This window comes from Sardina pilchardus, chromosome 11 (genome assembly GCF_963854185.1).
Source record: "Sardina pilchardus chromosome 11, fSarPil1.1, whole genome shotgun sequence".
NCBI classification, from domain to species: Eukaryota; Metazoa; Chordata; class Actinopteri; order Clupeiformes; family Clupeidae; genus Sardina; species Sardina pilchardus.
The window spans coordinates 16,883,610-16,895,527 of NC_085004.1; the positions used below are offsets into that span (position 1 = coordinate 16,883,610).

General features: G+C 44.8%; 1 protein-coding gene across 1 annotated transcript in view; it reads right to left on the reverse strand.

Moving 5' to 3' along the window:
• Positions 1 to 818: 818 nt before the first annotated feature.
• LOC134095260 (AT-rich interactive domain-containing protein 3B-like) overlaps positions 819 to 11,918 on the reverse strand; it is a 72,030-nt gene continuing 60,930 nt past the window's right edge. Inside the window, exons 8-10 of the mRNA XM_062548711.1 lie at positions 3,747 to 4,100; positions 1,938 to 2,030; positions 819 to 1,629 (exon numbers count right to left, since the gene is read on the reverse strand). Coding sequence (XP_062404695.1) covers positions 1,460 to 1,629; positions 1,938 to 2,030; positions 3,747 to 4,100 — 617 coding nt within the window. The 3' untranslated portion in view covers positions 819 to 1,459. The remainder of the gene's footprint in view (positions 1,630 to 1,937; positions 2,031 to 3,746; positions 4,101 to 11,918) is intronic.

Sequence of the window (11,918 nt, forward strand, 5' to 3'; positions counted from 1 at the left end):
CGACGACAGGTGAGCTGAACTGGGTGACCGGGGATGGGTTCCCATGCTGTTATCCTGATGGGTTCCGGGACACAGGTTTAACATTTGAACACCCAGAACCCAAATCTCCACCATCCTCCCCCACTTCTGAACCTTTTCTTTTTCTTTTTTTTTTCAAATAAAAAGTCTCCTTCTACATAAAGCAAAGAGCAGCAGTAGAGAATTGAAATCTCTCTGAGGTTCAAGTGTTTCTGAAGTGATACAAAATATTTACCTTTCTTCCTGAATAATATATATATATATATATTTCATAAAAAAGATGGGCGGCAATGATTAGCTATGCCCCCTTCTTTCAAGCAACTTGTAACATCGTTCAGGCAGCCTTCTCCCATTGCATGCTGGGAAAGCGTACACTGAGGTTTAGTGAGGTATTTTTTGAAGGGGGGGTTGGGCACAGGTGAGGACTTGGTGGTGGTGGGGGGCGGAGGGGGGTAGGAGGGATGGAGGGTTGCAACTCCAACCATCAGTGCCCTTACCACCCCCCCTTACCCCCCTCCTGGCGGTGGAGAGGGTTGTGAGCGCTGAGAAAGAGAGCCGTTAAAACCAAAAAATAAAAATAAAATAAAATTAAATTAAATAAAATTAAACCACAACCTTCTCCTGATTTCAATGCAAATCAAGTAGGATAAGCTGTGAAGCAGAAAGAGAGAGGGAGAGCGTTAAGAGTGTGGTCGAACTCCTGAAGTACAGACGTACTCGTGTCATTCCCCCACGACAAGAGGTCTGATCTGAGGTATGTAAAAAGAGAAAACCACAGAGAACGGAGAAGGAGAGGAGAGGACAACAAAAAGTGTCATTTTAAAAACACGTGTCGGAAAGACAACAAATGGCAACAACAACAAACAAAAAAATCACTGAAAAAAACAACAACAAAAACAAAACAAAAAAAACGATCCAAATAAAATCAAAATCAAATCTTCAAGTTCAGTTGTGAACACAGGTCAGCGTGTTTCAGGCTGAACGAGCTGATTGTGTTTAGCGTTTTGCTCCACATAGAAACTGTGCGTGTATGTGTGATGTGTGTGTGTGTGTGTGTGTGTGTGTGTGTGTGTGTGTAACTGTAACAAAGAGAAGATATAGAGAGAAAGAGGAAGGGGTTTGGCTGTATGTGTGAGGAACTGAAAGAGAGAGAGAGCAGAGAGTAGAGTGTGTTGGAGAGAGGCTAAAAACATGCACAAGAAAATAACTGTGCACGTATGCTTGAATATGTATGTATGTGTGTGTGTGTGTGTGGGTTCGTGTAAGTATGTTTGTGTGAGTGTGTGTGTGTATGTGTGTGTGGACAGCCATGGTCGACGGGAGCATTGAGGTACTGGTTGTACAACAGTTTTGATTCGTTTTCCTTTTCATATAGAAATGATGTACTGGATATACCAGGCCGAGGGGCGAGCCTGGGCAGCGGGTGAAGGGCCTCCCCAGACTAAGGGGAGCCGCTGCAGGAGGGCTCCGCTGAGCTGGGCCCCTTGGAGGAGGCATTGGAGGAGGGGCTGTGGCTGGAGGGGAAAGTGTAGATCCCACTCGGACCAGCAGAGGTCACTGTAGGGGCCACAGATGCGGCCGGCGCAGCAGACTTTTGGGCAAACAGCGTTCCTGTGGACACAGAGGGGAGAGTGAGTAAGCGGGCAGATCTGACTACACGCACTCTCTCACTCCAGCAGACAGATGACATTCACTTGCAAAGACGAATAAGAACACTGCTTAGGACCAGGACTGTGTTTGTGCACGAGTGTGTGAGAGGGAGAGATTGGGAGAATTTTTTCATCTGACTCTCTGTCTTATGTGAGTGAGAGTGACAGAGCGAGAAAGAGGCAGAAACAGTAAACAGTGTGTGTGTGTGTGTGTGTGTGCGCGTGTGCGTGTGCGTGTGTGTGTGTGTGTGTGTGTGTGTGTGTACGTACCTGAGTATAGAGTTCCATTGACCTCTACAGACACACTGATGCTGGATGCTCCAGAGGTGCTGATGCTGAGGGAGAGGTCCTGCTTGTCCTCAGCTGCAGACAGGATGAGGGAGAAGCAGGGGGAGGAGAGGAAAGATGAGTAGAGTGCAGAGAAAAAAGAGGAGAGGAGGAGGATGGTTGAATGATTAGACATCTTCCCTCAGCAAAGCGTAGGTGATCTTGAATCAGGTGGCACAACACTCATCTGCATTAAAGTAAACTCATTTACCACGATTTCCAGGTGGACCAAAACCAGTGATCAGTCAGAACCACAAACTCTCACTTTCTATGGAACATAAAGGGTCCAGTAATGTGTGTAAATGGCCACAGTGCAAAAGGGACACCAATAGGCCCAGCAGAAGAGTCCTCCTAGAGGCTGTGACCATAGATATATAACTACATAGCTGTGACCATAGATAAACTACATATATAGCTGTGACTATACTGTAGATATAACTACATGTACTGTATACAGTAGCTGTGACCATAGATATAACTACATATTATGGCTGTGACCATAGATATAACTACATACAGTATATAGCTGTGACCATAGATATAACTACATATAGCTGTGATCATAGATATAACTACATATATGGCTGTGACCATAGATATAACTACATATTATGGCTGTGACCATAGATATAACTACATACAGTATATAGCTGTGACCCTGCTGAGCTCCTCGTCACCATCCCAACGACAGCACTGCACTCATTACTGCAATGCTGACGGACATTAGTTCAACATAATGTCTAACCTAATCTGAGCTAACCTCTTATAATGTTCCTCTTTATCGGTCTCAGACCACTTCCATAGTCTGCAAGCTAACACAAACCACAAGTTAAGAAATATCGTCACAGTATTTACTGCAAGACACAAAAAAGTTGTCTGTAGTCTCTGTAGTGACTGTAGCTCACTATAAGTTGCTCTGGCTAAGAGCACCAGCTCAGCAAATCACCTTATTGATTTTCCAGGGTAACTTCAGGGGATGCACAATATTGATTTTCAGCTAATATTCGATATGCCGATAGGTTTAAACTCATTTTGGCCAAAAGCAACTACTTTTCACTTCCTATAACCCTTGTCAGATGGGGCCCATATTCTATTTATCATTTTTTCAAACTTTTCTTGGTTGGGGGGGGGGGGGGGGTGTTAGGAGACATAGGCCATGCAGTGTGTGTGTATGTATGTGTGTGTATGTGTGTGTGTGTGTGTGTGTGTGTAGGTGTGTGTGTATGTGTGCATGCGTGCGCGTGCTCGTGCATGTGTGTGTGTGTGTGTGTGTGTGTGTGTGTTTACACAGGGCGTTTTATGAGTGTGTGTATGGTTTGTTCGATTCAAAGTTGCTTCATTAGCATGACTTTTGAGGTAGTGTTGCCAAAGCACAACGGGCAATAAAAATGAGTGAACATCATATGTGTACTGATAGTGAACACGCATGTATCCAGGCTGAGTAAGGAAGGCTCAAAGTCTACGTAAACTACACAGATGTGAATGAATCATGCTACGCACAGAAGCATGCACAGAAAATACAGGCTGTTGAACAGTCTTCAGTTGAACAATTGAACAGTTGAACAATATGAAAGGTTTCTTAAATATGCACGCAAGTTTTGTGTTTATTAGTGCATCTGCATAACTGGTACAAACTCCATACAGTAATACCCTGTGTATCTAGCTGAAGAAATTTTGCTAAATCAATGTATAAGCCGCAGCTAATAGTTGGGAAATAACAACACGCAGCTCCACAGGGTTAAAATGGCTGACCTTTGACGTTGCCCAGCCGCATGTTCATGGGGACCTGAGAGGCCATGGCCAGCAGGTTGTGGTGGAAGGCCTGCTGCAGCAGCCTCTGTTGCTCCTCGGCCAGCCGCGCCATCTTCCTCTCCGGCCCCTCCGTTAGCCCTGCGGCCGCCGCCGCCGCCGCCGCTGCTGCCGCTACCCCGCCGAAGCCCGCCATCCCGCCCAGGCCCGCGGCCATGCCGCCCGTCTCCAGCTTCTCCCGGAGCTGCTCCAGGGTGGTGGCCCGCGCCAGGCCCGCCACCTGCTGCTGCCCCAGGGACAGAGCCAGCTGGGAACGGCCCGCCAGCATGGAGGAGGCCATGTCTTCTGGGGGAGAGGAAGAGAGAGGGAGGGAGGGAGGGAGAGAGAGAAGGAAAGAAAGAGAGAAAGAGCAGAGAGAGAGAAGAGACGGGAAGAAAGAGAGGAAAGAGAGAGAGAGAGAGAAAGAGAGAGAAGAGGGAGAGAGAGATATATCTTTTTATTTATAGTAATACCCCCACCCCTTTGTTCATGATTATTCATGTGTGTATGTGTGTGTGTGAGAGAGAGAAAGAGCATATTTATGTGTGTGTGACTTTGTGTGTACTGGTATGTGTGTGTGTGTGTGTGTTTTGTGATGTTATAGACATCCTATTGTACACTGTACCTTTATAGTCATGCAAATAAAACCCTTTGAATTTGAAATTTAAATTTCAGAGAGAGAGAGAGAGAGGGGAGAGAGGGAGGGAGAGAGAGAGTGAAAGAGAGAGACAGAGTTTTACGATGTACTGACACAGCTGATGATCTACCACGTGACAGGAACTTGATGAATGTTTATAACAGTTGAATATAAAGAAGATTATATTTTACAGTAGTTATAGATCACTCATTGACAAAAAAAAAATATATATATATATATATATATATGCAAAATATATATATATATATATATATATATATATATATATATATGCATCCCGAATTATATATATATGCATCCCGAATTATTCCACCTGGACCTATAGATTTATTCTATACGTCCTTCTACATTATTCCTTCTGCAATTTACATTCAAACGCCTTATTTACATAAAGTCTACAGATAGTCAAGCAGCACAATACATACTTTGATGAGGTGAACAGTCTCCACACACACACACACACACACACACACACACACACACACAAACACACAAACACACACACACACACACACACACACAGCAACCTATCAAGGGTCCTCTGGGGGGTTGTGTGTGTGGACCTGTGTATTACATGTAAATAAGAGTGGCCGTGTCAGCATTCCTGTAAACAGAACCAACAGATGTCACACTCTAGTGATTGGGGCCTTGGGTAGTTGCCGTGGGAACGTCACTGGCCCCTGCATGACCCTTGAGCTCTGATCTCTGATTGGTGGCTTGACACACCTGGTTCGCCATAGCCACCCCCACCTGGAACACCCCCCCAGCACCTCTCTATGCTTTCATCTTACTGAGCAACTCTTTCTCTCAAGAGTTATTATGCAAATCTGAGCAGCTCATAAAAGCATTTTTGTGAGGCAAATATACCTTTAACTTCCCTATCCTAAACATGACTGCTGATATGGCTTACAGGTCTTTCTTTTAAGTCCATGTAAATATGTCAGCTCTGTATGGGAGTGGTGAGAAATGAAATCCTGGGTTTTTGAAGAAAATAAAGTGCACTTCTATTTTTTGCCAACAGAGGGAGCTCTTCACCCATACACAGACACAGACACAGACACACACACACAGGCGCGCAGCGCAGCATAGCATAGCACAGCGCACGATCGTCTGCACCGCCCAACCGTGTCCCAGCGCTCGCTTCGCTGGCTTGGCCTTCTCCGTTTTTTTTTTTTTTTGCCGCATGACACAACTGCTTCCCCTCCCATCTCCCTCCTCATTGGCCAAACACGACCAAGCCTCCGTTCTTTCCCCCCTCCTCTGATTGGCTGAGAGCCAGAGCCGCTTCCACTCACCGACTCCTTTCTTGAGGGAGGGGCTGGAGGCCTGCATCCCGTTGAGGGCCCCCGCGGCCCCGGCCCCCAGCGCGCCCAAGTGCATCTTGGGAGGGGAGAGGATGTGCGGCGCGGCGCTGGGCGACGGGGAGAAGCGGAACATGCTGCTGCTGTAGCTGGGCCGACGGCCCTCGCGCCGGTTGCTGTCGATGGCGGCCTGCAGCTCGCTGGGGGAGCTCAGGCCCTTGCGCTCACACTCGAACGGGTACAGGTACTTCATGTATCTGAGGAGAGACGGGGGGGAACACACACACACACACACACAAACATGGACAAACACATATCAGTCACACAGACAAACACACAGACAAACACACAGACCACACACACACACACACACACACAAGGACGAACACATGTCAGTCACACAGACAAACACACAGATCATACACACACACACGCACACAGGGTGAGAGAGGGAATGAAAGAGACAAAGCGTTTACTCACACACACAACGACATACTGTAACCAGTATCGACATTGCCCAAGACAACGCCACAGGCCAGGTCATCTATACAGAAAAACATTCCTCCATTGCCATTTCAAAGTGCATTGGAAATTAACAATAAAAGATCAGAAAAATCGATTGATCATAAAAGGTTAGACGCAGTAAAAGAGTTTGAAAGAAAATGGAAGCTCGGAGAGATGGTGCATTAGATCAGCTGAAGGGCAGCCGCTTCTGTCTCAGCTCTACTCCAGCTGTCCAGTGCTGTCCAGGCGCACAGGCTTGTCGGCCGCACGGCTCCCGATCAGGAGCAGAAGCCTGCGCCAGTGCCAACGCACTTCCTGCCCACATAAATCAGGGCCACGGCGCAGCGGATAATGGAGGGGACGGCTGCAATCAATGGCACGCACCGTTCCGTTCCGCTCCGCTCCGCATCGCTCGACTCCGCTTAGCACCGGCGGGTCCATTAGAGCGGGCGGCGTGCGCTGGCATGGCCTCGCTAGACATTAAAAATACATCCAGCGTCGGCGCGATTACCGGACACTAAATGGCCATGGGGAAGAGCAAGTGTGGCAATGTGGGGGCGGGCGGGTGGGTGGGGGTCGAGTGGAGATGAGAGGGTGTAAGCAAAACATGGAGAAGAGAGAGAGAGAGAGAGAGAGAAGGGATGGAGAGAAGGAGGGAGGGAGGGAGAGAGGGAGGGAAGGAAGAGGAAAGGAAGAGCATAAATACAGGGTGTAAAGGGACAGGGGATAAAGATGGTGACAGAGAGGGGGATGGAAAAGATATTAAGGAAGAGGTGGACAGGAAGAGGAGAGAAAAGAAAAGAAACAGACGACCAGAGTCTCGGGGCAGACGGTGAACGAGGGAAGAAGGAAGAAAAGAGACGAAAGAGAGATGAAAAACAAAACCAAAAGATGAAAAACATGAAAGACAGAGAGCCCACAGCGATCTCTTTCCTGCCGTTCTAATAACACGGTCATTGTGCCCCCTGACCCTCAAATCACATCAAGAAATCAATGGCATTGACAGCTTTCTACGCACGCGCGCTCACACACACACACACACACACACACACACACACACACACACACACACACACACACACACACACACACACACACACACACACACACACACACACACACACACACACACACACACACACACACACACACACACACACACACACACACACACACACACACACACACACACACACACACGAAATGAGGAAGAAAGAACAAAATATATTGGGAGTACAAAGAACAAGGGAGAATGAAAGCACAATAGATAGATGCAATGTTACCATGTGAATTTTCAGATAGAGAAATTCTCCACATATTTGTGTGAATCCAAGGTATGTACATTGATTGACAAGAGGAACATCAACAGTGTATAGCAACATGTACGGCTATAAGTATGTATATGCTCATGGTACCATCAAGGCGGTGCATGTATGCACACCCACACACAGACACCATGTATGTGAATATTGAGCCTCCTCCCTTCTATCTGTGTGTGTGTGTGTGTGTGTGTGTGTGTTTGTTTGTTGTCGCTTACTGTGGTGATGGAGGTCAGCAGGTTGAGACCTTCGGTGATCCACAAAGCCTGTGTGTGTGTGTGTGTGTGTGGTGTGTGTGTGTGTGCACCAGCAGATGCAATCCTGTATGCACTGTGCATACATTTCTTTCCCTGGCCTTATTGGTAAAAACCATTCAATATTACAACATTAAAAATAGCACATGTGACTGCAGCCCTTCATGGCCGCACAGCCCTGGAAATGACATGTTGACCCGACATGTAGGCTATATAGCCGGATCGTCCTATACACACACTACCGACGTTGCATATGGACCCGCAAATTCATCAGGGCTCCTCTCTTCTCTCTTGTGTCAAGTTAGCAAGTGTTTCTATAGTTGATGATCAGATGGAGCGGAACGATAAGGGCTTGAGAAAAGACAAACAAAAAAAAAACTGCCAGAATGTATTTGCGGAACAGAAGCCGAAAAAACTCGGGCATTCCTTCTCATGCTTGATGTCAACAAATAGCAATGTTAAACTTATCAGCTGATTTCGCCTACTAAATAACGTGAGTTGTCTGAAATGTCACACAACCAAATATGGGCTTATTGGCAAACGTTTAGCCTACAGTTCAGTGTTCAAATAAATAGCAGTGTGTTAAACAAAGTGAATAATGAGGAAAATCATTACTCAAATCTAAGTCCACATTATTTATATAAAAAATACCAGTGCTGATATTTTTCTCCTCAGCGTTAAGCAGTTGGCACAAACTGAATCTTATTATTCTAAATTTAACCTCACTTTAAATCACTGAACTAATATTTAGTTGCAAGTGCTGCACATCTGAGTTGCATAGCAAACAGCACCTATGAACAAGTATTTCTGCCCCGAATGAACAAAATACATTCCACTGTTCCTGTTTTGCATTTTCATTTTTAATGTCGCAGTCGCACCACAGGTTTTCAAAGGGGTTGAGGTCTGGGAACTGTGGAATGTAGTTTGTTCATTCTGAGCATAAATAATACCTCTTCATAAATGACAGCAGTTGGTTGACTGATGGGTTGATGGGTTGACAGCTTAACCCCCCCCCCCCCCCCATCTCAACCTGCTGTCCGTGTTAACGTCAATTTTGATCCAATTAGACCACAGTTTCATGTTTGCTATGTTGCCCACCCAACATTTGTTTTACATTAATATAGAGCAGAAGCGGCCCAGCTTCGACTTGGTTTTTCAACATTTATTTTAACCAATGAAATAGAAAACTCAATCACATAATCAATTTTATCCACATATCCTTATGTACAAGTAATTTCCACTAGTGACCTAAATAAAACAGATGGTAGCACAGTCCAAGAACTGTGAGATGCCTTCTAATCTACTCAGAAACCTACAGGTTCTCACAGAGAAAATTAGCCTTGGCTACAAAGCATTACTATTAATGCTTGAGCTTGAAATGTCCCAGTAATATAGTGTTCTACATCACACCAATAACTTCCCAAGTCTAAACACACCCTGTTTAACGTCATACACAACAGTAAACTAAAACTAAACTTAAAAGGTGACATATAATGAAATCCATTTTTGTCTTGGTTTTGATGAATTAGGAGAGGTTGCATAACCAAAGAGCTATCATGAACATGAGGCATGGTTGTGCCCTCCTTCACATGAAAATCTTGACTTAGCCACTAAAAAATGGGCAAATTAGAACAAAGCCTACTTGTGATGTCAAATATCGCCAAGCCATTGAAGATGAATTGGGGTTGCCAAAGAGGGCGCGATTTAGTCAAAAGGACCATTTCAATACCCAGCCTAAATATAAGGTTTTAATTGGGCTGGTAAAATTGCAATTGAGTTTATTTTTTTATAAATCAAAGTTGAATATATACTATTTTAACATCAGAGAACACAGTACGATACTCGATTCATCCATTCTATGTCCTCTTTAAGATAAATATACAATTTTATGTGTATATAAAGTTGACCAAATTAATATCTGTTAGGTGTGAAAGTATTATGCAGGCTACTTTTTAGCTGACAAAGCTGACAAAATGGCCGCACCTGAAATTGGAGAGCAGACAAATACTATACGCTTTGTGTTCGTGAGGTATTTGATAAGGGACATCATGGGTAGGCTGACGTCAATAAAGAGGGCTCTCTGTTCCTGTTTATGTAAAGGTTTTACTTACATACAGCCTACATTAACTAAAAGCGCACACTCTGTAAATAAGCGGGTCAGGTATCACTTTGTTTTTATAAATATTTGCGATTTATTTGAGTTGCAGTCGGGTTGATTCAAATATTGGTGATTGGGATGTTTTTTGGGAGAATTTCTTTCTTGATCATACACATGGTCTGAGGGTGTGTGTGTGTGTGTGTGTGTGTGTGTGTGCGTGCGTGCGTTGTCTCTTACTGTGTGCGGAGCGTGAATGCGGCGCTGGTGATGGAAGTGGGCAGGTTGAGGCCCTTGGTGATCTCCCTCCAGATCTTCTTATTGATGACCTCCACCAGGCCCCCCTTCTCCGTCACCAGCTTGTACAGCTTGTACAGGTCCAGAACCTGCTTGGCCATGATAGGGATGCGGTTGACTGGAGTCCCTGGAGACAAGAGATACACACACAAACAGACATACGTTAGACTTTTCAATGCATTACTTCAGGCTTATCTCATCTGATGAGATCATGAGATCGGTTGGTTGACACCATCTGTATCACACACCTACACAGGGCGTATTACAGTACATCATGCGTTCATACATTCCATGCATATGAAAGAAGGGGAAAGCACAACATGAGAACAACAATATACTGTTCTGAATGGAGCCCAAAACCAGTTCCAGGTTACACGTGTCGAGTATCTAAAGAACTCGAGAGCCACAAATGCAGAAAAGAAACCCCTTCCCACTTCCATCCCCTTTCATATTTAGTTACATGAAATCCAATGAGGAAGTAGGAATTCACATAAACTCCAAAGCAAAGAAAGAGAGAAATTCTGGTGACTTTTTCCAGTAATAGTCACAGCACAGATGACATACAAAACACTCTAATTGATCTAGGGAATGATGAACAAAAAAGGAGACCATTCTATTTGATCTGAATAAAATGCATGGTCATGACCAACAAAAAGACAACAGTGAAATTGAACTGGGTTAGCGGTTGGTGTGTGTATGTGTGTGTGTGTGTGTGTGTGCATGAGGAGACCAGGAGCATGTTGATGCAGAGTGTGTTAATGTATGTGTGGAGACAGTGTGCAGACAGTGTGTGTGTGTGTGTGTGTGTGTGTGTGTGTGTGAGTAAGAGAGAGAGAGAATTAGGGGACAGGGAGCGTGGGAGATGGAAAGACATGCAGATGATTTAATCCCTATTTGTCTCAGAGTATAAAATGCCACTGAGTGACTCTTCACTGGCCTCACTGACGCCACTGCAGCATAGCATTGAGCTACAGTATGTGATCTTTCTGGTTTATTCAGGGCATTATCTGTGCACGCACTTCTACAGTATGTTTTTGTAATGTCGTAACAATGTGGTTTGGAGTAGTACAATAATATGCTGGTTATAATCAGTGTTGTGACTTGTCGTTGCCTGCAGCTATGTGCTAATTGTTGTTGCTCTATTACACCAGTAATTCATCTCAATCACACCCTCTGTGGGCAGCACAGTAGTGAAGCAGAACATCCTTATTACGGCAAATCAGCTGGACCCAGAGACCTTGAGGAAAACAGAGAAGGCTACTGATCATGCTACACACCCTATTGTAGTATTACTACCAGTTATAAAATGACAATGTAGCCTTAGCATTACAATGTGTACAGCTTTGGTTGTGTGCAGAACAGACACTCCAGTCTATACAGCAACATTAAGTTAAGAGATTTCAGTGCAAAAAAATTATCAAATATGTTGGCTTCTTAAGAATCCACTGTCCTTAGCTTTGCAGAGGTGTAAATTAATCCCAACAAGTGATTGTGACGGTCTAGTTCCCAGGGGGGTATTTCAAGTACGGGGTTTAGTGACAAACCTGGGTAAGTTAACTCCGTGTAAGTGGTAAACCTCCTAATAGAAGAGCTTTACAGCTTTATTCTCCAAACAAAAACAATGCCATTGGTTTGTAGGAGGTTTACCGCTTACTTTCCGGTAACTTACACAGGTTAGTCACTAAACCACGTACTTGGAATACCCCCC